The sequence below is a fragment of the Heloderma suspectum genome, chromosome 3 (assembly GCF_057233095.1).
Source record: "Heloderma suspectum isolate Gila_16-S chromosome 3, 16-S_ref, whole genome shotgun sequence".
Classification (NCBI taxonomy): domain Eukaryota; kingdom Metazoa; phylum Chordata; class Lepidosauria; order Squamata; family Helodermatidae; genus Heloderma; species Heloderma suspectum.
Window position 1 is genome coordinate 88,260,376 of NC_139460.1, and position 26,281 is coordinate 88,286,656.

The following is a 26,281-nucleotide window of genomic DNA, read 5'->3' on the forward strand; positions in this document are numbered from 1 at the left end:
ATATAAGCTTAAATTAATATCCTAATCCAGTCTCTCTTAACCTAGTGCCCTCCAGATGTTTTGAACTACATCTCCTATCAGCTCCAGCCAGCAAGGCTAATGGTCAGGATGATGGTAGTTGTAGTCCAAAACATCTGGAGAGCACCGGATTGACGAAGGCTGCCCTAACCCTACACAAATTGTGCAGACATATCTGCATTGTACTACCAGCGTGTTTGCAATGCAATGTAACATTAAATTGTAATGATGCTGCAACTGTACAGGTGTTAGGTTAACCCTCTTTCCCCTTCTAAATAATATATGCTGGCAAAGTAGGTCTTTGAATTAGGCTGTTGATGACTAAAGCACATTATTTACACTAACAAAAAATGTGTCTACTACTGAAATCCTACGCAAATAAGCTCTGTACACATTCAGAAAAGAAAAATGTCTAGCAGTTAGAGCTAGAATCTCCCAAACTATTAAGCAGTCCAAAACAAGTGACAAAGATAAACACTGACATGTGTTAGTTCTGGTGTCTCAGATTGGGTACCCAACTGGAGACACTTCAATAGCTTGATCTTCAGGTGGAATGAGCAATTAAAAGTTAATTGCCCAAATCCAGCACACAGCTGTGTGCAGTCCATGGATAGTGGTTCAATGCTCATTGTTCAGCACTTCAGCCTGCATGTGTGGTTGCTGAATTGGGAAATATACTTGCATTGCTCAAGGCATGGTTGGTACTGACTGGATGCAAATGCATATATTGTGGATGTAATTCCCATCAGCACTGCATACTTTAAGAATGTGCTTCCCCACCTGTTTTGTAAAACAGATACACTTTCCCATCAGCTGCTGTCAGTGGCAACTGTGTTTTATGGAACTTACTTTTGATAAGACATGTATAGGATTGCACTGTTAATAAGTTCTCTCAGTAGCTCTACACATCAAGTCCAAAGTATAACTGTGTGCCGTTGTACCAAGCACTACTGTACATATGTAGCCCACTGTGCCTTGGAGTAGATTTGCCTCTAGTTTACTGAGTCTGGGAGGAGATTCCATCACAGTGGTGGAAAGCATATGATGGTATGGTGTATATGATTATTTTCTATTATGCCCAGGTTCAGGCCCTCCACTCCTATTCAGATAGACATGTGAACTCCTACTGCTTCTGCAATTTATAACACCCATTCCATACATTAGTCACCCATGAGACGGATGGATGTATGGAACGTGCTGGACCTATAAAAAGAGCCCGAATCCTAAACACTGAATTCAGTGAGAAGTTAGACTCGTTGAATTCAATGGACCCATGTTTAGCACTCTCATAAGTATGTTGCGCTGAAGCAAAAATCACACACTCTTGAGCTAGTGATGGTTAAGGCTAGACCTTAAATTCAGAAACACATGTACCTCATAAGGAATAGTGATAATGGAACTGCAATTTTTAGGCATCATAGGTGGATGCATTTATCCACTTTCTTGAACAGAATGCTGAAGATACGCTGGTACAAACCTGTGTGTGTGCCATTGCAGATATATGTATTTTGAACTGGTATGTCCAAAGTAATGACACACTTTGGTTGCAGAGATACTTACACACAATTTTTTGAGGCACCATTCCATTATCCATTTGGAGTTTATCTTCCATAAATGCTATCCCAAGGCTACTGAAGTTATCAATGCTGGCTTTAGCTAATAATATGTAAGGTTCTCCAGACTTAAAGGCCAAAGGTGAACAATAGTCTGACCACTTCACAATCTGAGGAAAAACACATAGTATATTTTCCTGATTAATTGTGTGTGCATGCGTATTACATATTATATTGAGATACAGAATATAGAAGGGGCATTTGCAAAACCAAGCTGACATTCTTATCTTTAAAAGTTAATAGCTATAATTTATACATTCAAGCTGATAGATAAGCATATCCTCTAGCACTAGGAATTTTATGCAGGAATGAAAAGAGACTCCCCACAACATGACAGTTTATATTCATTTCTACTAATAAAAGACTAAGTAGAAACACTAATAAATTCCAATTAATCTTGACAAACGTAAATGAGAACTAAGAATGCAATAAATTGTTAGTGATTTAACATAAAACTTAAATTACACTTTCCTGTGCAAGCCGCACTGAAAATAGGAATCATGAAAAAACACTACCAAGCTCTTGTGCTGCTCTTATTTCAGTGAGGCTTGAACATGAGAACATTTAAATGGGTTATTCCTTTTATCCTGAAGCACAGATATCAATAGCAAAGGGATAAATATGCAGTCAATAGTTAGAATCTGGCTACAAGACATATTTTGCGTTTTTCCTCGTAAGCAAAACAACAATGTTTAAAAACAAAATTATTATCACAAATCGTCACAAAGGCTTCTTGGCAAAAGTGCCTTTAAACAACCACGAACGTGCAAACTTTCAAGTTCTCCAGAACTTTTCATCAGGCTAGGTGGTACAAAAAGCAGGGAATAGGGAAGAAATTTTTTGTCCGCGCTTCTGCTCTATGCCAGATGGGGAACCTGTGTGTTTCGCCCAAGGTTAAGGAGCAGATTAGATTTACAGCCAGCCTTTGTGCTTTCAGAAACGGAGATCGGTAATTGCTATTAGGTGTAATCCGACACAACACCTACCACTGACTAATTCGTTCAGAGAGAAAATCTCCATTTTGAGACTGGATCTATCTATACCGCAGACCTCATGGCCACAATACCTGACCATATTTCTAGACTTTGCTGGTTCTTCCCCTATCCCCTGCTTTTTGTACCACCTAGTCTGATGAAGAGTTCTGGAGAACTCAAAACCTTGCATATTTCTGTGGAATTTTGGTTAATCCTAATAAAAATATCGTCCAACCATGATGTTGGATTTTTTTCTCATGGACCAGCATGGCTATCTTTGTTATTTTGTTTTTAAAAACACCCAAACACACACACACACTTACCTTTTCTGTCGAGCAAGTTACAACCTGTAAACTACTTGCTTGAATGGAAATACTTTCAGTCACAAATGTGATATGTTCCGCTTCAAATATTTTGTCCAAATAACTAAAAGGTGATACAATAAGCAACGTCCATTTGTTTAAGTCATCAAGGGACTGGAAAGAAAGGACATTTCTAAAATTTCAGGAAGTTTTCTTTTCCCTGAGATTAACGCTGACATGCAATTTTAGAAAAACACAACAGTTAAGAAAAACTTCATCACGCTTTCCTTTACCTGGAACCTACTAAACAGGATCCATTCTTATTCTTGATGTGTCATACCTTATCGTCTTTAGGCTGCCCATTCCGATAAAAGCATCTTTGACAATAGGCATGTAGAGGAAGAGAATCTACTTTTTAAAAAAGTTCTAATGTTCATCAAGGAGAAGTAGACCACATTCCATAGAGAGAGAAAGGTATTAGAGTCACAGACAGTCTGAACTCTAAGAATTTAATGACACCACATGGGAGTCTATACCATTATTGCTCCATTCTTGCACCTCTATGGTTAAATCCCTATATTATTCTACTGCCAATTAAGACTGGGAAATAATTTTAATACTAGCAGTACCAAATAAGGACAGTGTTGGGATTGTACTTCCTTGTACTTTACAGTTGTCTAAAGATCTAAACACATTAAACCCAACACTGACAACACCATAATTAACAAGCCAAACTAGGCAGCTCACTCATTCAATGGAATGTCTGCTGCATACCAGGAGAGAGGGTATTCCATTAGGTGGGAACCACCATGGAGAGGGCCTGCTTTTGGGTTGTCACAAGATGGCAATCTTGTGACAGGTTATAATATAACCAGCAGGACCTCCTCTGATGATCTTAGTGATTGCACAGGTTTGTACTGCGTAGGCAGTCTGCTAGGTAACCTAGTCCCAAGCTGTTCAGAGCTGTATATACCAACAGCAAGACCTTGTACTTGGCTCAATAGCTACGCCTGGATCCACCATTGTCACTGGAGGCTCAGGCGGTCTCTGTGGTGCAGAGTCCCTTTTACCAGCTTCAGTTCGTAGCCCAGTTGCAACCCTAACAGGATGGGGATAGCCTAGCATCAGTGGTCTACGCTCTGGAAAAACTTTAGGCTAGATGACTGAAATGCATTGTACATTGGGCTGCCTTTGAAGGTAGTTTGGAAACTGCAGCCAGTGCGGAATTCAGCAGCTAGGCTGTTGACTGGGATGAGACGATGTGAACATATAAGCCCAGTTCTGGCTTACCTTCACTGGTTGCCAGTTTGTTCCTGGGCCAAATTCAAAGTGCTGGTTTTAACCTATAAAGCGTTAAATGTCTCAGTACCCTAATACCTCAAGGACCCCCTCTCCCTGTATGAATTTACCTGGTCCCTGAGAACAGCTCAGGGCCCCTTCTCTATGTGCATCCTATGAGAAAAGCTTGGGGGCCTGCCAGTTCAGGAACAGGCCTTTTCTGTGATAGCCCCACCTTTATGAAATGCTGTCCCCAAGGAAGCTTGTTTGGCGCTGACACTGTCATCTTTGAAGCCAAACAAAGATGTACTTATTTTTCCAGGCATTTGGACATTAGTCATGAATTTGTGATGTTCATTCTACGGGTGAATTTTGTGTATTTGTGGATAATCAGTTTTCATATTGTATTTTTTTTAGATTATGTTTTTATGGTTTTTATTTATATTACTGTGCTGATTATGGTTTATATTGATTCACCCCTACCCTGTTATATTAATCATGGATGTCTATATTGAGTGTATAAGTCACTTCAAGGCTGCTTTTTGCAGTAGGAAGTGATACAAAAATGTCATTAATATGATGATGATGATAATAGGTATCCAATGCCATTGCTTCAACACCTGTGTAATATGTACATGGCCAGTCACCCTAGCTTCTGCATTCTGTACCAGCTGTAGCTTCTGGACCAAGCATAAGGGTAGCTTCCAGTGATGTGGGTTTTCAAAAAACAAACAAACAAACACTGAATTGGAAATTTTTCCAGTGCAAATCAGGTTAATTTGCATAGGGGCATTTGCATAGGAAAATTTTCAGTTTGCATGGAAAAATGTTCTGATGCCCTTGTTGTTGTTGTTCAGTCATTCAGTCGTGTCCAACTCTTCGTGACCTCATGATGCCAGGCCTTCCTGTCCTCCGCTCTCTCCCGGAGTGTGCTCAAGTTCATATTCATTGCATCTGTGATGCTATCTAGCCATCTCATCCTCTTCCATCCCCTTCTCCTTTTGCCTTCGATCTTTCCCAGCATCAGGGTCTTTTCCAGAGAGTTTTCTCTTCGCATTAGGTGGCCAAAATATTTGAGCTTCAGTTTCAGTATCTGTCCTTCCAATGAGCACTCAGGGTTGATTTCCTTTAGGACTGACTGAATTGACCTCCTTGCAGTGCAGGGGACTCGTAAGAGTCTTCTCCAGCACCACAGTTCGAAAGCATCAATTCTTTGGCGCTCAGCCTTCCTTATAGTCCAACTCTCACAGCCAGACCTTACGACTGGGAAAACCATAGCTTTGATTAGACGGACCTTTGTCGGCAAGGTGATGTCTCTGCTTCTTACTATGCTGTCTAGCTTTGCCATAGCTTTCCTCCCAAGGAGCAAGCGTCTTTTAATTTCATGGCTACAGTCACCGTCTGCGGTGATCTTGGAGCCCAAGAATATAAAATCTGTCACTGCTTCCATTTCTTCCCTTTCTATATGCCAGGAAGTGATGGGGCCAGATGCCATGATCTTAGTTTTCTTAATGCTGAGTTTCAAACCAGCTTTTGCACTCTCCTCTTTCACCCTCAACAAGAGGCTCTTTAGATCCTCTTCGCTTTCTGCCATTAGGGTGGTATCATCTGCGTATCTGAGGTTGTTGATAATTCTCCCAGCAATCTTAATTCCGACCTGTGATTCATCCAACCCGGCGTTTCTCATGACGTACTCTGCATATAAGTTAAATAAGCAGGGCGACAATATACCTTCCCCTTTCTCCCTTGCTTTTTGCTTCCCTTCTTTCCTCAGCTACTTGTAAAGCCTCATCAGACAGCCACTTTGCTTTCTTGCATTTCTTTTTCTTTGGGATGGATTGAGTTGCTGCCTCCTGAACAATGTTACGGACCTCCGTCAGAGATTTAATTTAGCATGCTTATTTTACTTGCATTTATTAAAAAACAAAAATTTAAAAAGTAATTTTAATTTTTTGTCCCAATACACCACAAGTATTTGACCTGAAATATTTGAGGAAAAATATTAAGGTACATCTAATGTGATTTAAATGTTATATTATGTAGACATTTTTATTGGAATAGCTGTAAAAGTGTAAAGACAATACCATATACTTCACTTATTGTTTAAGTTTAAGGAAAAAACAAAAGTGCTGAAAACTGTTGACACACTAATTAATTTTTGCAGCCCAAAAAACTGCATGATATACTGACAACCACTCATCTGTTTCAACAAGAGTTCAGCTTTCTTGCTAAGCTAAGGTTGCTGGGGCACTATATATTAGTTCCATTTCACTCTGAGACATACATGTATTTCAGTGACATATATGTATGCTTGGATAATAACCTGAAAAACATTAATTACAACTTTGAATGCCCACCTTGGCTAATATTGTATTTGCAATTGGCATACATTAATGAAGTTATGAAATGGAAAATTTTTCCACCCCACATCACTGGCAGCCCCATATAAAGGACATTATAGTAATCTAAATATGAGGTTACCAAAGCATGGACTACAGTATCCAGACTAACCTTGTCCAGGGCATGTTAGTCATACAATCCTACCAGCTGCTGTGCCACAAAGGATGAGGCACAATGGCAGCGCTCATGTCATACTGCATGATCATTCTTGCTGCAAGTGGGAGTGGCTAGTCAAGCCATAGACCTTTTGTCTGTGGTTTGTTTATCGTGATGTTTGAACCAGGAACTCTGGTTTGTCTCTCCCCAGACAAGGCACAGTCATCAGCCAAGAACAAACCATAAGAGACAAGCCAAAGTTCCCAATTGGAGTGTCATGATAAACCACGGACAGAAGATTTATCTCCTCACACTTGCAGGAGAAGCCAAACAGGAGCAAGTAATTAGCAAGCACTGCCTTGTTCACAAGGCAGATTTTTTTAGAATTCTGGGTTATTGTAACATGAGGTGGCTGTTGCCATTACATTACATTGCATGAGAGGCGTTCGCTGTTGCCATTACATTATATGCCATTAATACTACACCAGCACAGCAGTGTAGGCAAAATTTTAAACTCTTAGTTGGTACATCATTGAACGGAGGGGGGAGGCATGGAAGGGACTGGACAGGAGACAACTAATGTGTAACATATGAAAGGCATTACATTGCTACAGAGGCTGCTATGACTGTGCAACCCTACTCAGTTCACCACTGATAAGGGGACTGCAACTGCTGTCAAGTAAGTAATGCTCTGGGATGCTGCAGCCCATTCTATATGGAAGTCAAACCTATAGGACTGAAATGTAATTCATAAGTAACTTTCATAGATCCTCATAAGTTACACGTGTATATGTTTTAACAGATGCCAATATTCCAACTCTATCACGTCTATGTGCTTGAAGTCAAAAATACTTATACAGTGATGATCCTGAGGGTTCATAGCACTTCACATATCTCATTCCTTCTAACAGTACAGTAGGACATTCCCATATTACCAAGGGGTGGGGGAGAAAAAGGAAGAATATGAGAACACTGGCTTTCTAATGAGCTCTTGTGTAAGATGAGATTTGAATCACATCAAGTATTTCCTTGCTCACAGCTTTTAACCAGTTCACTATGCCAATTCTGCAAGGGAATTGACCTGAGTTATTCTAGACTACTGTTTTCCATGGAAATACACTTAGGGCGCAATCCTATGTGTGGTTAGACAGAAGAAAGTCCTACAACTCCCAGCATTCTGCAGCCAGCTATGCAGGCTGGGGAATGCTGGGAATTGTAGGACTTTCTTCTGTCTAACCATGCATAGGATTGCGCCCTTTCTCTTGTAGAGGTTGTACACACACAATTGTAAAGACTTCACATATTATAGCAGAATAAATTCTGTTTCCTCTTTGGATCAATCTCCTGTTTCAGTAATGGACATCTGCATCTTTGCTATAAAGTATGAAGCAGTACTCAGAGTACCATAAATGTTCTAATTCCGAAATAAAGCAGTTCTGCCTCTTATTTAGATGATCAAGATGCAAAACCTCTACCCATAAAGAGGAGGAAAAGTATCTGGAAGAGCAGCTCAGTTATTTATTTATTGTATTTCTATACCACCTTTCTGAAGTCAACCAAGGCAGTCTACAGTGCAATCCTACATAGGTCTACTCAGAAGTAAGCCACATTAACATCAATGGGACATACTTCCAAGATTCCAAGGATCTCAGCCTTAGTGCTCTGGTTAACACTTAGGCTCTGTACCCTTAAACTTACCCCCCAAAATTATGGTGAGTTCACAAGTTATATTTTTAAAAATTATACATAAATTGCATTAATACATATTACACATACATGCACACAAACATGCATATACCACTGCATGCTTATCACAGGTATATGCATCAGTGAACTGGGAGCAGTCATAGCTCCCCATTACATCTGTGGGTGTATGTAGAAAATGTCACTGTATAATGTGTGAAGCAACCCTGTACATTTAACAGAAAAGGAATTAAAAGGATGTACTTCCCTCCATCCCTCTCACTTGCCACAAATGCAGTTATAGAACCTACTCTATTGTTTATGCACCAGATGAAAACTGCTCCCCCGCCTAAGAACATTATAAACTTGTTACCTTATTGTTGCTTTTGCTAGTTTAGTTAGCTACTTGCCGTTTAATGTTTAGAAATAGTCATTTTATATGAATTCCTGTCAAACTGTGCTATGCTGACTCGTAAACCACCCTGAGAACCTTTTAGGAGGAAGGGCAGGCCATAAACACTTTAAATAAACAAACAAGAAATAAAATATCACTGCCTCTCTATGTCAGGAAAAGACGCAGCTGTTAATGTCTGCCTATCATGCAGCTGACAAAGGAACAGTCACTCTCACAAGGTAAACGGTACCAACCTGGTACCAACCTGCCTAGTAAATACCGTACTTGTGTGAGGAATAAGTCTTATCCCCCATCCTTTACAGCCGGCTTTCCCAACCTGGTGCCCTCCAGATGTTTTGGACTGCAGTTCCCAGGGTTCCTGAACACTGGCCTTGCTAGCTGGGGCTGATGGGAGTTGAAGTCCAAAACACCAGGAGGGTGCCAAGCTGGGCAAGGCTGCAGTTACTTAACACACTTTTTCCCCACACACACTCTTCCCACACGTTCCCATGTGAAGCAGGCCCCGCCTCTCCCGCCGCTTCCACACCACACCTGAGTCTCGTCCGTGAAGAAAACCTTGTCCCCCGTCCTGAGACAGATTCTCTCCTCGGAGACGCGGGGAGGCCCCCGCTTGCTTAGGTGGGAGGGCTGGTGGCGCGGTGCTTGGCGAGCGCACCCGAGGCTGGAGGAAGAGAAGGTGAAGGAGCAACGCGTTCGGTACATCTTGCGCACAGTGAGGCGGATGCGTTCGGCCGAATAGGCCCCCCAGCGCGCCCACAGGTACAAGTAGCACAGCGTGATCAGCATGGTGCGCGCGGGCGGCACGCCGGGGGGAGCTCTAGCCGCCAGCACGCCCGGCCTCCCGTCCCAGCATCAGCAACGCCAGAGGGGAGCCGAGCGTGGCGGCCGAGCCGCCGGCGCCGCTTCCTGATTGGCCGCCACGCCCCCCCACGCCCCGAGACAGAGGCTCTGCGGATTGGTCGGGAATCTCCGTCCGACGAGTCCGTCCCTCTCTCGCTCTTGGTACACAGCCGGAGCAGGCGCAGAGAAGGCGGAAGCTCCGTGCGCTCGACTGACCGCCTCGTGTCGCGAGCCCGCGTCGGAGCAGTCTTCCTGCCTCGTGCGGCGGACTCTCTGGCAGCGGCCGGGGGGAGAGAAGCCTCAGTCTTGGGAGGGGGCATTTCTCGGCAAAGAGTCACCATTTCAATCCTCTATTTCTAGTTCCTATCTCTGCGTTTGAAGTTACTCTCTAGACCAGCCTCCCCCAAGTTGGTGCCCTCCAGATGTTTTAGACTTCGCATCCTATAATTCCTGACCATTAGCCGTGCTGGCTGGGGCGGAGGGGAGTTGCATAATAAGTCCAAAACAACTGGAGGGCACCAGCTTGGGGGAGGCTGAGTTAGACCAGGGGCGGGCATCTCCAGATGTTTTAGACTCCCATTAGCCTTAGCCAGTATGGCGAATGGTCGGGTAAGCTGGGAGTCGTCATTCAAGCCTTCTGAAGGGCACCACCGCCTGTCCGCCTTTCCTTTCTCTCCCTTGCGCACATGCATGCAAGTCACAACGTGACCGCTTCTCGGGATAGCCGCCGCTCAAGAGCCCCGTCGTCTGCACGGATCGGTGTACGTCATTCGCTTCTGAGCGTGCCTAGCTGGATCGGAGCGGGCTGCGGGAGACGCTTCGTGGTGGTGCTGAGCTGAAGATGGAGGGCAGGGCGGAGGGATATTTCAGAAAGAGACCCTCGAAGTAAGCGATTTGCGAACGATTGAATTCGCTATACGGTTACAACCCTAAATATACATAGCTGGGGGAATAAAGTCTATAGGGCTCGGCTATTAAAGCAATTCGTTCACTTAGCCCTGCGAGGGAAACGTTTCGTGTCTAATGTAAAACGGTTCAGAACAAATGCTTTGCAGCTAAAGTTTCTCTTGACGCTGAAGAAGCCATTGGAGCCAACTGCTGCCCTACTACTCAATGATCTCACATGTGCCATTCAATATTCCGGTATTATTATTCAATATTCCCCATTTATGCCACAGGAATTTATTTGCTGGTGCTAGCCCAGCAGGAGCTCTCTAGTGAAAGCAAAATGGAAGCGAGTGCGGGGCTGGGAGAATGAATATTTCATAAATACGCAATCTAAGGTGGGGAAAAAGAGGAATGTGTTAGAGGGCCACTCAAAAACAATATTCTAGAAATGAGAACCTTCCAACAGGAAGATATCATTCCCAGAAACCACTTTCGCGTTTCAATCTTATTTAAATTAATATCATTTAAAGATTAAAAAAATGAAGTACATGTTAATATTTACAGATGGCTCAAAAAGATTCTAGAAAGCAAAGTGATTCCAAGGGACGTAATGAGCCACTCCCTAAGAACACCCACCCCTTAAGATTATAGAGAAATATTCTTCTCAGACACACATGGGACCTGCTCATGAGCTGCTAGATTACGAGGGCTTCTTACCTTTAGCCAAATCAAGGCAGGCAGTTCAGGTAGAGGTTCCCACCTTTCCCCCACAACGCTAGCCCTGTTTTTAATGTTAAGAAAAACGCAGGTCCCCTATTGAGTCTTGCTTCTCAGTGCAGATTGGGCAGGAAAATTGCCAAAAATGGATTCTGGGGCATATTTTGGATGGTGGGGGAAGAGACTGGCCATCCAGTCATGACTCCTGATTTGAAACCTTTCTTGCCTGTTTCCCAGAAGCGAGGTCATTGCTTATCAATCACAGTAGTTCAAGAAAGGGAAAATGAAACCTCTGTGAATTTTTCTGGCAGTAGCTTACCTAAATTATCTCACCGCCTTTGTACTTTCACAAGCTCTTAGGCAACAAAGTAAGTGCACTCTATCAAACATAATGGATTAGCTTGGAAATTATCTATCTACAACTACTGATAACATTACAGCACTAGAGCCAATGCCTACATGCCCCCAGTTTTTTTTAACTCTGCTTATTAGAAGGCTCCCAGAACAGCTTACAAAGATCAGTAGTATGGCCATTCCTGCCTTCAGGCTTCCACTCTAAAAGCCGGGCACACAAAGGAAAAAGGAATGGGGAGGGAAGAGGAAAATGCAAACTCAGGCACCTTCTTAAAGTTAATCCTTTCCCTCTGCCATTTTCTCCAAAATTGAAAACTAGCTCAAATTTGCTATTTGCCCCACAGGGATTAAATCTGTTTGTTAAAACAAAAATATTTTTGCATCTTGGTTAAGCGGTGTAGTTTATAAGATCAAGTTGTGCAGCATACATGGTTCTCTTCATTTTATCCACACAACAAGCCTGTGAGGTAGATTAGGCAGGCAATGAGAGACAGGGATTGACCCAAGGTCATCCACTGAGTTTCATTGCTGAGTGGGGATTTGAACCCAGGTCTCCTAGTAAGTCTGATACGTGAACCACTATACCACACTGGATTACCTTTGTAATAGCTTGTTTATTTCTTCTGTGATCTGCTGAAAATCTCAGGCAAATCAATTTTGATCAGGTTGGTCCTCTTACAATTATCCAAAACTACAGAAATTGTTGACAGAAAGACATAAACTGGTCACTTACAGCCTCAGGAATTTGATGGACCTGTTCAGAATCCCTAATTTCATAATCCATCTCCCTATTTGTTTCTTCCGCAGCCTCCTAGTTAGTAAACAAGAACTCTTATTTCCTGACTCATAATACTCCAGTCTGACATAGAGGAGATTCCTCTAAGCTTTGTCTCAACTAAATCTAATTTGTGGTGAGCTCTGGCCATCCTATAATATACTGAGGTTGACCAGGACTGTTTGTCAGGAGTAGGCAACCTGTGGCCATTCAGATATTGTTGGACTACGATAGCAATCATATCTGACCAATGGCTATGCTGGCTAGGGCTGATGGGAGTTGCAGTTCAACAACTTATGGAGGCCCACAGGTTCCCCACCCATGCTCTACATGTTCACTATGTCACTTGTACAGGAATCTGTACATGTAGAACTGTTATGGACTGGGAAGGGGGATAACTTTTACTCCTGGTGAACCCCTTCTTTACAAGAACTACCTAGGAAAAATAATTACATATACACAAAAGCACTCTTTTGAACCCAGACTTTTTTTTTTGCTCCTGCACTCATTTTACAGGTGGTAAACTGATGAGTCTGAGACAAGAACTCAGGTTTTTTGGCCAAGTTACAAAGCAGAGGTGGGGTCTGAGCCACAAACATCAAATCACATATTTGCTTCCACATCGAACAGCAAAATACCCATCTCACAGAACACAAACTGATGATGCTCAGAGAAACACCCACCTACCCCAAGCCAGGCACAATATCCACAAACCACACCGAAAAACGCCCCCAGGAAAAACACACACACCACCTCAAGCAAAACATACGTTAAAAATAAAATAAGCAAACCACACACACATGCACAGCACAGGCAAGGCATTCCCCTTGCTCCCCACCATCCCACTAGCCTCTCAAATGCTCTCCCCTACCCCCACCCAGGGTACCTTTTCTTTCTTGCTGGGCATGGTTCCAGATGAAGCACTCAGCTGCAACCACCCACATTTTTTTTTTTTTTACCTAAGAATCCATCTGGGGCCCATGTAGGCCCAAAGACGTGATTAGCAATAAAGATGCTGCTAAAGGATGGTGCTTTGCAGCATGCCAGACTTCCAGTTAAAAAAAAGAAAACCCTATTTAAAAAATATCAGGAGGGGGAGCCTGGCAGGTGCCAAATGAGGTGTCCACAGGTACCATGTTGGAGACCCCAAAGTTAGATGGTAAAGGCAGGGGGAGAAAACAAGCTGCCTGATAATGAAGTCATGGAGTCTGCATTAGTTATAGCCTTAAGATGGAATGTGGAAGGAGGTAGCAATCATCCAAATCAGGCTCTGCTAGGTGCCATGACGGTTTCCGTTTCCACCTAGGACTGCTGGGATGAGGGGGAAAAAAAGCTGAATTCTCCCTTCCTTTCAATCAATGGGCAGGAGTAGGGATGTATGAAAGTCGCTTACCTTTTCGAAGGGTGACATTCGCGGTGGGGGGGAGGTGCTCCGTCCCTCCCCCCCCCCCGAAATTCTCCCCATCCGGCTCTGCTCTGTGGCAACTCCGTGAAGCCACCGGCCGGGGCCACCCGTAGCCGGACATCCGGCCGCTGGACAGCCTGCACAGGGATGCAAATGGCGGCTGCCGCAGCCGCCACCATTTGCATTCCCTTTTTTTTACGTTATAGGCTATGTAAATACTTACGTAGCTTATCACGGCCTCCGCAGGAATGCAAATGGCGTCCCTACGTTAGCCATGATAGGCTTCGTAAGTATTTACGTAGCCTATCACGGTTAAAATGAAGAAGCGAATGGCGGCCGCAGATGTGGCCGCCATTCGCAAAGCAGCACCAACGGCAGCAGGTAAGTGCTCCGTTTCGTGTGCCTTTCGTGGGGGGGGGCGGGGGGCTTCGTTCCACCATGGATTTCGGGGGGCTGAATGCGCTGGCATTCGGCCTCACTGAGATCCGTGGTGGAATTCTGACATCCCTAGGCAGGAGCATCTCCCCTACGAGGGTTACAAAGTCTGGGAATGCCTGGCTTAGAAAAGAGGCAAGCAAGGAGGGAAGCATATCAGAGGTGCATACAATTATGCATGGTGTGGAGATAAGTAGATAGGGAGAATACTAGAACCCGGGATCATCCAATTAAGCTGAGTGATGGGAGTTTCAGGACAGATAAAAAGTAATTCTTCCCATAGTGCAGAGTTAAATCATAGAACTCGCTACTACAAGATGTAACAATCACTACCAACCTGGACAGCTTTAAAAGGGGATTAGACAAATTCATGGATGATAAGGCTACCAGTGCCTACTAGTTATGATGGCTATATATTCGTTCTAGTATCGGAGGCAACACGCCAATGAATACCTGTGCTAGGTAACATGAGCAGGAAGGTGGTACTGCACTCAATTCCTGCTTGTGAGTTTCCCATAGGCATCTGGCTGGCAACTGCAGAAACAAAATGCTGGATTAGATAGGCCTTTGGTCTGACCCAGCACGGCTCTTTTTGTTATGTTAACTAGACAGCTTTTATACTTAAAAAGCTGGACATAATTTTAGGTGGTGTACAAGGTAAAAAAAGCCAACAAAGCCAAACTGAGTAGCTTTATTTAGTAGCTGGGGAAAGGGTGCACCCTCAGAGAACAAAATCCCATCTTCAGGTAGAATAAGATCCTCATCTTCCAGTGTAGTAACCCTCTGCTATATGGCTAAATTCAGTATTGTCCAAAACGCAAAGGATCAGCCATAAGAAAAATCCAAAAATCCACACAACAGCAATACCTGTATTAGGCCAACCAAAATGTCACAAAATAATGTGCAAGCTTTCAAGTTCTCCAGAAGTCTTAATCAGGCTAAATAGTACACAAAGCAAGGAGATGAAGGAAGAGGAAAAAAGGTTGGTTGATATTGAAGCCCCCACCTGACTCTATGGGTGTGTCCAGACAATCATGGGGAATAAAAGCCATCGTGGCTTCTCCCCCACTCCCATCGCTTGCATAATTACCTCTGTTGCAGCATGGGTTGGTCCGTCATCTGAACCTGGTATGCAGTGGGAATGGCTTTGTACCCACCCTACAGCCCCTACTACAAGTTGTGGGTTGTAGGGTGGGTACAGAGCTACCCCCGCTACACCACATTTGGACACACCAACGCACGCTACAGCATGGGTAATTATGTAAATGATGGGTGCACCTTCAGGGGGAGAAACCATGATGGGTTCTTTAATCCCCGTGAATGTCCAAACCCGGACTATATGTCTGCAATTGGAAAGTCCCTTTAATATGTTATGTCTACCAGTAGTAAATAGAGCATTCTCCTTTTTAGTTAACACTTTCATCAAACTCCAAAAGGTGACAAATGTATTCCTGTCTACATGCAATTCATGCAGGAGAATGTTGGCCTATCATCCTGGACTATTCTGGCTAAACATAATGAATATGGTTCCCTACTCCTTTGTCACCTCCCTTGACCACCTGAAAGTGAGCCCTAGGTGATGTATGATAACTCTTTGAAGAGTCGTACAGTTAGGTTCTTGACATTTTATTTTTAAAGTGCATTTCTGCTCTTTCCTTTATCCCGTTTTTTTATTCCTACTAAAACCTTTTCTTTTAACTTGGACCTGACAGTTGACGTGAATTTGTGACAAGCCCAAGGGAGCAGCTTTCCCCACCAGCTTGCCTAGCCACTTGGAATTAGGATATCCTTCATAAACAAATGGAAGAACTGACTCAGGTGCTTTCCCCCCTCCCTGTAAGGTTTGGAGATGGCTGTTAACCCTTTCTTTGACATACCTCTGACAGCGTGAGGTCTCCCTCTGTCCAGAGAGAATTGGAGGGTGCTGGTAATTCAAGGTGAAAGCTGGTGAGGGCACAACATACAGTCCTACATAGCAAGGCTGGTGTGCGCAATAACTACCACAGAATTATTTGGCCCTGCCCCCTCTGTTGTGTTCCCAATGTCCCATCATCTGTACAACACTTTACACATTCGAGCTACACTTCTGCAGCAGGAATCCTGCTGTACTTCTATAGGCTTTCAGAGAGATTTAGAATCCTGATTGTGAAGGGGGACAAGAGAACAGGGCTATATTTGAACTATATATGGGGTGGAGGGGGCAGCATTTGCTGAGGACAAGTGGCATCTGGCTTGTGGGGCTAGGATGCACTGAGAGAGACCACCCAATTGCTGAAAGGTGCACAGTTAAGTACTACAGCCTTATTTTAGAGCCACTTTCAAGTTTTCACTGAAGTAAAGCATTTTGGCACTTCATTGTCAATGTTTTCAACTCAGGAATTTAGAACTCTTTTCCATATGAATGGGTTATAAACAAAATGCATTCTCTTTCATCAGTTTCTAGGACAGTCCTCTGTGCCAGTCAGAAAAAACATTTTGTTTACTTCACTAATAGGAATATCCCTTAGTGCAGGAATAGCCTCATCTTGTGGTTTCTTCTGTTTCTGGTTTTTTGCATAATGATCTGTAGAAAATACAAAGGGGAAAAGACATAAAACTTGAATCTTCTTTTTGGCTTACGTAAGGCAACATTTTGAATGAGAATATAATTTTACATCTAGATATATTAATACATTTCTAATAAACTAGCATACCTGTTCCAGGTTCCCCAAAGAAAGCCAGTTATCACCTGGTACTCAACTATACAGAAATGGCAAAGTATAGACAGCTTTACCATGCAAATCTTATAGAAAAAAATGGTTGATCTAGACATTAAAAAAAGCAAGTAGCACAATCGATTTCAAGCTGTCTATACCACTTCAAAATGCGGACTGGGGAATTGCATAATTTAGAGTGCAATCCTATGGGGATGGCTGTAAGCCTCCGAACTTGGAGGCTTATGGCCATCCAATGCAGAGTGGGAAGAGCGGCGGAGGTGATCTTCACCTCTGAGCATCTCCGACTCTGGATTTCAGCTAGATGGGTTTTTTCACTTATCTACCTGAGGCTTTGGGAAGGGAGGATGCTGGGGAGGATGGAGGATTCCTCATAAGCTGGCCTCCCCAGTCCCTTCCCCACCCATAGGAATGCCCTCTTTCCCTCTTCTCCAATGTCACTTTTGTGACCTTGAAGAGGCAGCTGGCACTGTTCTCTCCATGCCACCTGCGAGGGGAGGAGGTGGGGAGCTCAGACTTCTGAGCGCTGTCTCCAGTCTTGGATCCAGGAATCTGAACTATCCTATAGTCCCCCAGATGCTATCTGGGGGCCATAGGATTCCTCTCTTAGGGTGCCATCCTATGCATGTTTAGACAGAAAAAAGTCCAACAACTCCATGCTGGCTGGGGAATGCTGGGAGTTATAGGACTTTTCTCTCTCTAAATATGCATAGGATGGCACCCTCAATGTTCCATTTCCAACAAGTCAAAAGCTAGCACGTTCTACTCTGAGATACCCACCTAGTTTCTACATGGAAGGACATTTCTAGAGTAGGGAACCAGCATTCAACACCTCTCCCTGTATGATCCCATTTGCCTTTTAAGATCTTCCTGAGAAAACTGCTGTAAATGTCCTCTTTCTGGCAAATTAAGCTATCAAGGGTAAAAAAAACTACTGTGGGCTTTCACAGTAGTTCCTTTGCTGAATGACCTCTCCCTAGGTGTTTGCCAATATTCATCCTTGTGGTCTTTAGATACTTCTATTTCAGTAGGCCTTTGACTATATTAAGAAAATAATTATATTGAGGTCATCTTTGAAAGTTCTCATCCAAGTTTTAGTTTTTCTGTTTTAGATTTGAATGACCACCATTTTAGTAGTTGCTGTTAAGGCTTCATTTTCAGTTCCTCTCTCTCTTTTGTTCCTCATATTGAGGATCCAGCAAAGTCTTGTTGTTTCTTCCTCTACAGGATCACCAGGATTCAACCATTCTTACCTGTCTGTTCTACTAAGATTCTTGTTCATGCTCTGGTTATCTCTCGTCTTGACTATTACAGTCTTCTTTTGACTGGTATTCCTTCATCTCGTATTAGTTCTTTGGTTTCTATTCAAAATTCTGCCGCTAAGGTTATTTTCCTGGCCTGCCGCTTTGATCATGTTACTCCATTTTTGAAATCTCTTCATTAGCTTCCTATTCCTTTTAGGATTCAGTATAAGCTTCTTCTTCTGACTCTTAAAGCCTATCATGGGCTAGCTCCTCCTCCTCTCTCAGCCCTTATTTCAAGTACTTCGCTCCTCAAATGGTATGTTTCTTACTCGCCCAAGGGTTTTTATTTCCCTTGCTCGGCTCTGTCCTTTTTCTCTTGCTGCTCCCTGTTCCTAGAATTCTTTTCCAGAGGATTTGAGGATGGTTGGTTCAATTTCTTTTTTTTAAATCTCGGTTAAAAACTTTTCTCTCTTCCAAAGCTTTTGGAATTTTAGCTTAGATTTTATTAATTGCTTGGTAATATTATTTATTTTTGTATTGTTCCCTGTGCCTGTTTGATGCATTCCCTTCCGTTCCTTGGTTTTATTATGTGATTTTTATTAGAATGTATGCTTCTGTGACAAGGATTTGTTGTTTTATTCTGTACGGTGCCATGTACACTGATGACACTATATTATTATTATTAATAATAACAGTAATAATAATAGTAATAATAATTAAAATTGTTTCCCTCCCATCTGAGATGAAGTGGATGACAACCAGAGACAAAGCCTTCTCAGTGGTGGTGCTCTGTTTGTACAATTCTCTTCTCAGGGAGGTCTGCCTGGCACCAATATTGTTATCCTTTTGGTCACAAGCAAAACTGTTTTATTCTCTCAAGCTTTTCAATTTATTTTAATAAATGCATTTTCTGTCTTTTAACATGTTTTATTTATGTACTTGTAATTGTGGTGGTAGCAGGGTGTGTGTGTAGATACACACACTTTTTAATATTATTTTAAACAACATAAGGGCACAATCCTATGGCAGCTAGTCAGTGGCTAGAGGGCCATAGGATAGGTCAGTTCCCGGGAACCAACCTCGGAGCCTGCACTTGTAGGCAGTGTGGAATAGGCTCGGAAGAGGAGTGTGGAGCAGCAACAACAGGGCGTTCCTGGGGGTGTGTCAGGGAAGTCGGAAATGCCAGCAGGACACATCCTATGTGTCGTCCGGCTGTTGCTCCATGCGCTCCAAGGTCCCATGGCTAGACAGCTGAAATCGGCTGTCTAGCTGTAAATGCAGGGTGGCTGAAGTGCAGAGGGGACGATCCCCTTCATGCTTCTCCTGCCCTGCATTGGATAGGTGGTCGCCTCTGAGTTCGGAGGCAGCCGCCTCTCCTGATAGGATTGAGCCCTAAGAATGCCAAGAGGAAAGGTGACAACATCTGGGATTGTTTAGCTTAGACAAAAGGCGAGTAAGGGGAGACATGATAGAGGCATACAAAATTATGCATAGTGTGGAGAAAGTGGACAGGGAGACATTTTTCTCCATTTCTCATAATACTAGAACTTGGGGTCATTCCATGAAGCTGATTGGTGGGAGATTCAGGACAGATAAAAGGAACACAGCACATAGTTGAACTATGGAATTCGCTTCCACAAGACATAGTGATGGCCAACAAATTGGATGGCTTTAAAAGGGGATTGGACAAATTCATGGAGAAGTCTATCAGTGCCTACTAGTCCTCATGGCTATATGCTATCTCCAGGATCAGAGGCAGTATGCCTATGTACACCAGTCGCTGGGCAACACTGGTAGGAGAGTGCTGTTGCACTCATGTCTTACTTGTGGGTTTCCCACGGGCAGCTAGTTGGCCGCTGTGTGAACAGAAGGCTGGACTAGATGGAGCCTTGGGCAGATCCAGCATGGCTCTATTTCAAAACATCTCATAACTGATCAAGACCTACTTGTGAGTTATTAAGGATGGAGAAGCTAGTTCTACAATAAAAGTAGTATTGTAAGCAAGGTAAAAATCATATTGCAAGGGTATTTGCTATTCTTGTCAATATCCTTACCTGTAATGGTTTGTGTGGAATTCAGTGGAGCAGTACTGATCATGTTAATGCCAAACAGCAGTACATAGCCTATTCCCAAACTAACTAAAAGGTATATAGGCAAGGCGACAGCCCAGAACCTGTGAAGCAGAAAAATTACCTCAAGTTGTGTTGCATGCACATAGAAACTTAACAAAAGTTATTTCAAGCTTGCCCCCATCTCAAAGAGGATATCATAGTGATGGGAAAAGGTACAGAAGAGGGCAGGCAAAATGCTAAGGGGCTGGAGCAGCTTAAACTGACTGGCAGTAAGTTAAGAATGGACCAAAGGAAGTATTGTTTAACACGGTGAATATTTAACTTATGGAACTCAGTCAAAGGATGTGGTGATGGCCACTAGTTTAGAAGACATTACAAGGATTAGAGTCTAGATGAATTCACAGAGGATAAGCCTATCAACAGCTATGAGCCATGATGATAGCTAAATGCTACCTCTATTTCAAAGGCATACTGCCTCTGAACACCAGAGGCTGGGGACATGCTATGGGGGTGGAGAGGCTACTGTGTTCATGCCCAGTTGGCTGGCCACTGTTAGAAACAGGATGCTAGACCACGTGGAACATGTCAGTCTGATCCAGCAGGGCTTTTCTTATGTAAGGCTATGTTGTAAAAAGAGCATTCTGAAACTCTGCAGTGTACAACGGGTTCATTTTATCAACATGAAAGACATTTAATGGGAGAGTTATTCAAACTTACTTTTGGGGCCAGTATGTTAACCCCAGTGAGAACAGCCAGGATTCAGGTATGTAGGCCCATACAAGGTACAGAACTGCATATGTAAAACAAGGATGAAGAAAAGTTAAGTACAATGGCAAATATGATCCAAGTTCCTAGGCCAAAAGAGCTAAACTTGCATTTGGTCTGGCTGTCACTAGAAGGACTGTTCTTTCTAGGTATAAAATAAATTCTACGTTGTATCTGGAAAAGTAAGCAAGGCTAGGCCTGGCCAATATCTGGATGGGAGACTGCCTGGGAAGCCCAGGGGCTTCAGGCAGGGGATGGAAGTCACATTGTCCTGAGTGAGCCTGACCCCATCCGAAAAATCAACAAATGTTCTAGCAAGTTAAATTCAAGACATAATTTGGTAAGAGCCAATTTAAGAAAATGATTTAACCATTTCTTAAAGATGGATGTTCACCAAGCACAACCAGTTATGTTGTTACCAAAAGTGATGTGGGAGGACAAGGAACTTTAAAGATAATTTAGAATCAACTGATATATTTGAACTAGCCAACAACACTGCAATTTTTTAACTTTGCCACTACTAAGAGCCAGATTGTTTCAATAAGGGCACAATCCTGTGCACGTTTAGACAGAAACAAAGTCCTACGACTCCCAGCATTCCCCAGCCAGCATGGCTAGCTGGGGAATGCTGGGAATTGTAGGACATTTTTCTGTCTAAACATGCATAGGATTGGGCCCTAAATCTTAAACAGGCATGATATCAAAAAGTTAATCTGACTGTCCTGAAATAATTAAGTAAGTATATTTCCCCGTTATATAGCTATGAAGTTGCACAGCTAGTTTTCCCCACACTTTCATAGGAACAGTGTAGGCCACGAAGCAGCCAGAAATACTGGCTCCCATACTATAAACACATGGGCCACTGAGCTGTCCAGGTCAGACTTTAGGAGGATTCCTGTAACTTTAAGGGTTTAGTCATACTTCAGGAAATATCACTGAATTCAGTGGGATTTACTTCCCAGTAAAAAAGGATAAGATCAGGTTCTTGTGCACAGAAGGGGAAACTGTCACTTCAGCTCTTCACTGCTAGAAGCTGCATACATTATTCAAACAGTTAAAAGATAGGCCAGGCCAGAAGGATATCTTCCCTAATAAGAAAAATATTGGTCAAATGCTTTCAAATCAAGGCAAAATACAACATAAGAAATCAAAAATTCAGGGACAGGCCCTGCCTGCAGGCTCATATGCAAACTGCACATCCACAACCTTTGCATGTTTACTTAGAAGTCGGTCCCATTGAGTTCAATCAGATTCATTCCCAAGGGTGTTTATCACTGCAGTCTTAAAGATGCAGCCCTATACTTACTTACCTGAGAGTAAGCCCCACAGAAATCAGTGGGACTTACTTTTGAGTAGACATGTATAGGATTGCTTTGAAAGAGGTACAGCAGCCCTTGCAGGGTCCTAACCCAGCAAGTTTAATTAGCCATGATCCCCAGGCACTAGCATTCTTCACCTCACCACCACACTTCATTTAAAGTCCTGCAACTTTTAAAATGTGTTAGTGGTTAACTATAGGATGGGACAACCTTAACAGAAAATATATTTTATTTATTTATTTATTTATTTATTTTATTTATTTATTTAAAATATTTGTATCCCGCCCTATATTATTAAGATCTCAGAGTAGGGTACAGATAAAATCAATTTAAACAGTTTTAAATCAATTTAAAACAATAATTTAAACAGCTAAAAGCATATTAAACCATAAAACAAGCTAATACCAATTAGATATTAGATATTAAATTATTATGAGATACCAATTAGATATTAAATCTAAAACAATAAAACAGTTCAAACAGTGTGCAACTTTAGGAAATTCAATTAGCTCTCAAAGGCTTTGGTGAAAAGCCATGTTTTAACTTGGTGCCGAAATGAAACCAACGTCTGCATCAATTGGGCCTTCAAGGGGAAGGCATTCCACAGCTGGGGTGCCACAACAGTGATGGCCCTCTCCCATGTCCCACCATAGTATATGTCTTGCACTGGTGGGACACAAAGGAGGGCCCTCCCAACAGATCTCAATCCTCAGGCAGGCATATTTAGGGAGAGATGCTCCCTCAAATATCAAGGTCCCAAGCTGCTTAGGGCTTTAAATGTCATCATCAGCACCTTGAATTCTGACCAGAAATGTAAGCAAAATTCCTTTCAAACTGGCATTATATGATATTTCCATGATGTTCCAGTCAACAGTCTAGCTGCTGCATTTTGCACTAGCTGCAACTTCCGAATTGTCTTCAAGGGCAGCCCCACATAAAGTGCATTGCAGTAGTCTAATCGGGAAGTTACCAGTGCATGTACTACTGTGGCAAGGCTATCTCTGTCCAGGAAAGGCCATGGCTGGTGGATCAGCTGAAGCTGGCCCCAAGTACTCCAGGCCACGGAGTCCACCTGGGGCTCCAGTGATAGGAATGGATCTAGGAGTACTCCCAAGCTACATAACCTCTCCTTCAGGGGGAGTGCAACCCCATGCAGGACAAGTTGCTTACCCTGATGAAACAAATCAGCCAGATTGTGCATGCTAACTTGTGCACGATGCACATAAGGATCCTTGTTGGGTTGCAGTCACTATATTGGAAAGAATACTAGGTTTCAATGGTAAACAAACATACTCACTAAAGACAAACTGGGAGCCTAGATAAAGAACAAAACCATATATAGCTCTTTCAGGCAGTGGAGCTGGTGAATTTTCAACCATGCTGGTGTCTTCAATTATCTTCTGAGGAGAAGGGGGAAAAGAGACTATTAGCTTTACATTGCCTTAGCTTTCCACAACAAGCTTACAAAGCACTGCTTTCAATTAAATCTTCCCAACTGAGGAAGTGACATGTAAGAGATACAATTTAGGCAGTCTGCCCCCTTTTAACAGGCAGTATTTGATCTGGCTTTCCTTGGATACAAAGATTTCAGGTTACAAAGAACACTTAGGGTGCAATGCTATGCAGGTTTAGACAGAAAAAAGTCCTACAACCCCCAGCATTCCTCAGCCAGCATTGGGGGATGTTTTTCTGTCTAAACCTGCAGAGAATTGCACCCTTAATAAGACATATTGATAGTTAGCTTCCTGCACAATCCTACACATATCTACTCAGAAGTAAATTCCATTAAGTGAGACTTACTCCCAGGTAAGTATGCACAGGATTGTAAACTTCTTGTTCTATTTGTAAGCCACCTTGGGTCTATTTGAGGAAGGTCTCTAGGACATTTAAACAACCAACAACTGCCGTTAGGACATTGTTGATTCCGAATTCAAATAGTTTAGCCACTTCAGATAGGCAGTAGTGTGCAAAAGCAAATCATTTAGCACTTTCAAACACACGACACATGAACCATTAAGGAAACATAAATTGTTTCAAGGACGTGAAGGTCTCTTTATCGACACATTGCTCTTTGTATTAAAAACGAACAACTTTTTGAACGGATTCTTAAAGTTGTGTTCGACGGCCAAGAGGTGGAGGCCTGCGAAGTGGGATTGCAAAAACACGCCCAAAGCCGTGGGCAGGAAATAATCACTTCCTCGCTCAGGACCTCTACTGTGATTGACTTGGCAGCCCCCTCCCCAAACTACATTTCCTTAAAAAGGAAAAGTGGGCCGAGGAGAAATAAAGCCCCTACCAAGCCCATGTATAGCGTGAACCTCAGGGTTATTAAACAGTGCTGTAGGGCGCAATCCTATGCGTGTTTAGACAGACAGGCCTACAGCTGGGCCATGCTGGGAGTTGTAGGCCTTTCTGTCTAAACATGCGTAAGGTCGTGGCTTCAAAATGTTCCAGTAGAAACGCTTGACACCCAAACTGTTTCTATAGGGGGCTGGTTTAAATTCCCAGACGAGCCCCACCACCACTTTCAAAACACACCCAGGCTTGTAGCTGTCTCCTTAAACAGCCCCCGCAGACAACCCACCCAAGCCCAGCATCCGACCGAGAGCAGGCGCTCCGGCTCCCCCGGCTTCCCGCGAAGGCACGCCTTGTTGCTTCCCCTCTCAGCAACGCGTCAAATGAAAACTCTACAGTCCAACCGGAAGTCTGGGCTGAGTGCGCGAATCTACCCAATCAACGGCTTCGGCACACAGAGCTGGAGATGCTCGAACTCTACGCATCTCCTTATTGGCACTTCCCACGCACAGCTGGAACCTTCTTTCCCCCTCCATTAGCGACACGAAAGAGCGGGGGAGGTGTGGTTCCCCCATAGAGATGCCAAGGGGCGGAGCGGCTCCGCCCGGCGCACTTCGGCAATCATGGCTGATAGTGGCTTGCAGTCCTTTCCGGAGATCCATGCTGTGTGTGATGCAGACTGTAATGTTGTATTTATATCTCTATACTCTGGAGAACTCAAAAGCTTGTCCGGTATTTTGTGACATTTTGATTGGCCTAATTAAGGTTTTGCCCAAGTGTGGAGTTTGGTCCCCTCCCTTTTGGGTCAAGGCAGCTACCTTAGTTTTTTTGTAATATATAGATTCGCAGTTTCAGAATCTAACAGGCTAATTCTATGCCTGTTTACTCGAAAGTAAGTCCTACCAAGGTCAACGGGGCTTAAACACAAATAAGTTTTTATATAATTCTTGCTATCCCTGCTACCTTTCCTTTGGGTGGATGTATTGTTGCCCGATCACTGGTTGGCTAAAAGCCTGGATTCCTCCATCGTTCTCCACTAGCTCTCGGAAGAAAAAAAAAAAGCAGGAAAAGGAACCAAGAAATGTCATCTTCAGACTACTGAGTCGTCCCTTTACATGTTCCTCTCTCTATACAGCCTCCTCCAGGCTGGCGCAGATTTTAAGGACTACAATAGCCAATGGTCAGGGATGATGGGAATTGTAGTCTAAACGTATGAGGAGGGCGCACAAGGCTCCACAAGTCCATGGGTGTTGCAATTCCAAAACTGTTTATACCAAAAAGAGTGTTATGGCACCGTAAAGACCTTAGCGCGTAAAGCAGCCTTCCCCAACCTGGCGCCCTCCGGACTACAGCTCCCAGCATCCTTGACCATTGGCCATAGTGTCTGGGGCTGATGGTCCTCGAAAGCTTATGCCAGAATAAATGTGTTATTCTTTGAGGTGCCCCCAAATTGCTGTTCTTGCTGAACTAGCTAAGTCCGACTTACAGTAGACCCACTGAAATGAATGCGATTTAAGTCCTATTAATGTCAATGGGTCTACTCTAAGCAGTACTTGGGTGGGACTTACCCTTTCCCCCTGGCGGAAGAGCGGCGTTTTAATTCTTGTGAGGGTGACGTCACCATCGCGCGTGGCCTATGAGGAGGCCGAGCAAGGCGGAGGCGGGCTGGACGGGGGCGG

The 26,281-nt window shown here is 43.4% G+C and overlaps 3 protein-coding genes across 28 annotated transcripts in view; 1 reads left to right on the top strand and 2 right to left on the bottom strand.

Annotated features, from left to right (window-relative positions):
• HLCS (holocarboxylase synthetase) overlaps window positions 1-9,713 on the bottom strand; it is a 164,994-nt gene extending 155,281 nt beyond the window's left edge. The window contains exons 1-3 of one of the 2 annotated variants that reach the window (XM_084843708.1): window positions 9,311-9,713; window positions 2,929-3,081; window positions 1,579-1,741 (exon numbers count right to left, since the gene is read on the bottom strand). In XM_084843708.1, the coding sequence (XP_084699834.1) occupies window positions 1,579-1,741; window positions 2,929-3,081; window positions 9,311-9,565 (571 nt within the window). In that variant the 5' untranslated portion in view covers window positions 9,566-9,713. The remainder of the gene's footprint in view (window positions 1-1,578; window positions 1,742-2,928; window positions 3,082-9,310) is intronic. The other variant, XM_084843709.1, reaches the window with a different exon arrangement.
• Window positions 9,714-13,310: 3,597 nt separating this feature from the next.
• PIGP (phosphatidylinositol glycan anchor biosynthesis class P) lies at window positions 13,311-26,232 on the bottom strand. Of its 18 annotated transcripts, none has more exons than XR_014789121.1 (6): window positions 26,171-26,232; window positions 23,605-23,707; window positions 20,941-21,013; window positions 20,206-20,324; window positions 15,415-16,756; window positions 13,311-15,351 (listed from the first exon to the last, which is right to left on the bottom strand). XR_014789121.1 is itself a non-coding variant. In XM_084843721.1 (5 exons), exons 2-5 carry the CDS (start codon window positions 23,684-23,686, stop codon window positions 16,626-16,628), a joined length of 405 nt encoding a protein of 134 aa, XP_084699847.1. In that variant the 5' UTR covers window positions 23,687-23,707; window positions 24,892-24,983; the 3' UTR covers window positions 13,311-16,625. The 18 variants fall into 18 exon arrangements, 5 of the variants coding, with proteins under 5 accessions (XP_084699847.1, XP_084699850.1, XP_084699848.1 ...); XR_014789117.1 differs by lacking the exon at window positions 26,171-26,232 and adding an exon at window positions 24,892-24,983 and having other exon boundaries at window positions 23,605-23,704; XR_014789111.1 differs by lacking the exon at window positions 26,171-26,232 and adding an exon at window positions 24,892-24,983.
• The window catches only part of TTC3 (tetratricopeptide repeat domain 3), a 97,093-nt gene continuing 96,002 nt past the window's right edge, over window positions 25,191-26,281 (top strand). For 2 of the 8 annotated variants that reach the window (XM_084843697.1, XM_084843705.1), the window contains exon 1: window positions 25,191-25,334. In XM_084843697.1, the coding sequence (XP_084699823.1) occupies window positions 25,226-25,334 (109 nt within the window). In that variant the 5' untranslated portion in view covers window positions 25,191-25,225. The remainder of the gene's footprint in view (window positions 25,335-26,281) is intronic. The other 6 variants (XM_084843699.1, XM_084843702.1, XM_084843694.1 and 3 more) reach the window with 5 other exon arrangements.

Bases quoted from the DNA above. Each gene is read 5' to 3' on its own strand.
- PIGP (XM_084843721.1), bottom strand. From the start codon at position 23,686: ATGGTTGAAAATTCACCAGCTCCACTGCCTGAAAGAGCTATATATGGT. The intron at 20,325-20,940 runs GTAAGTTTGAAT...TCTGCTTCACAG, and splicing joins TTAACATACTGGCCCCAAAA to GTTCTGGGCTGTCGCCTTGC. The intron at 16,757-20,205 runs GTAAGGATATTG...TATTTTCTACAG, and splicing joins TTCCACACAAACCATTACAG to ATCATTATGCAAAAAACCAG.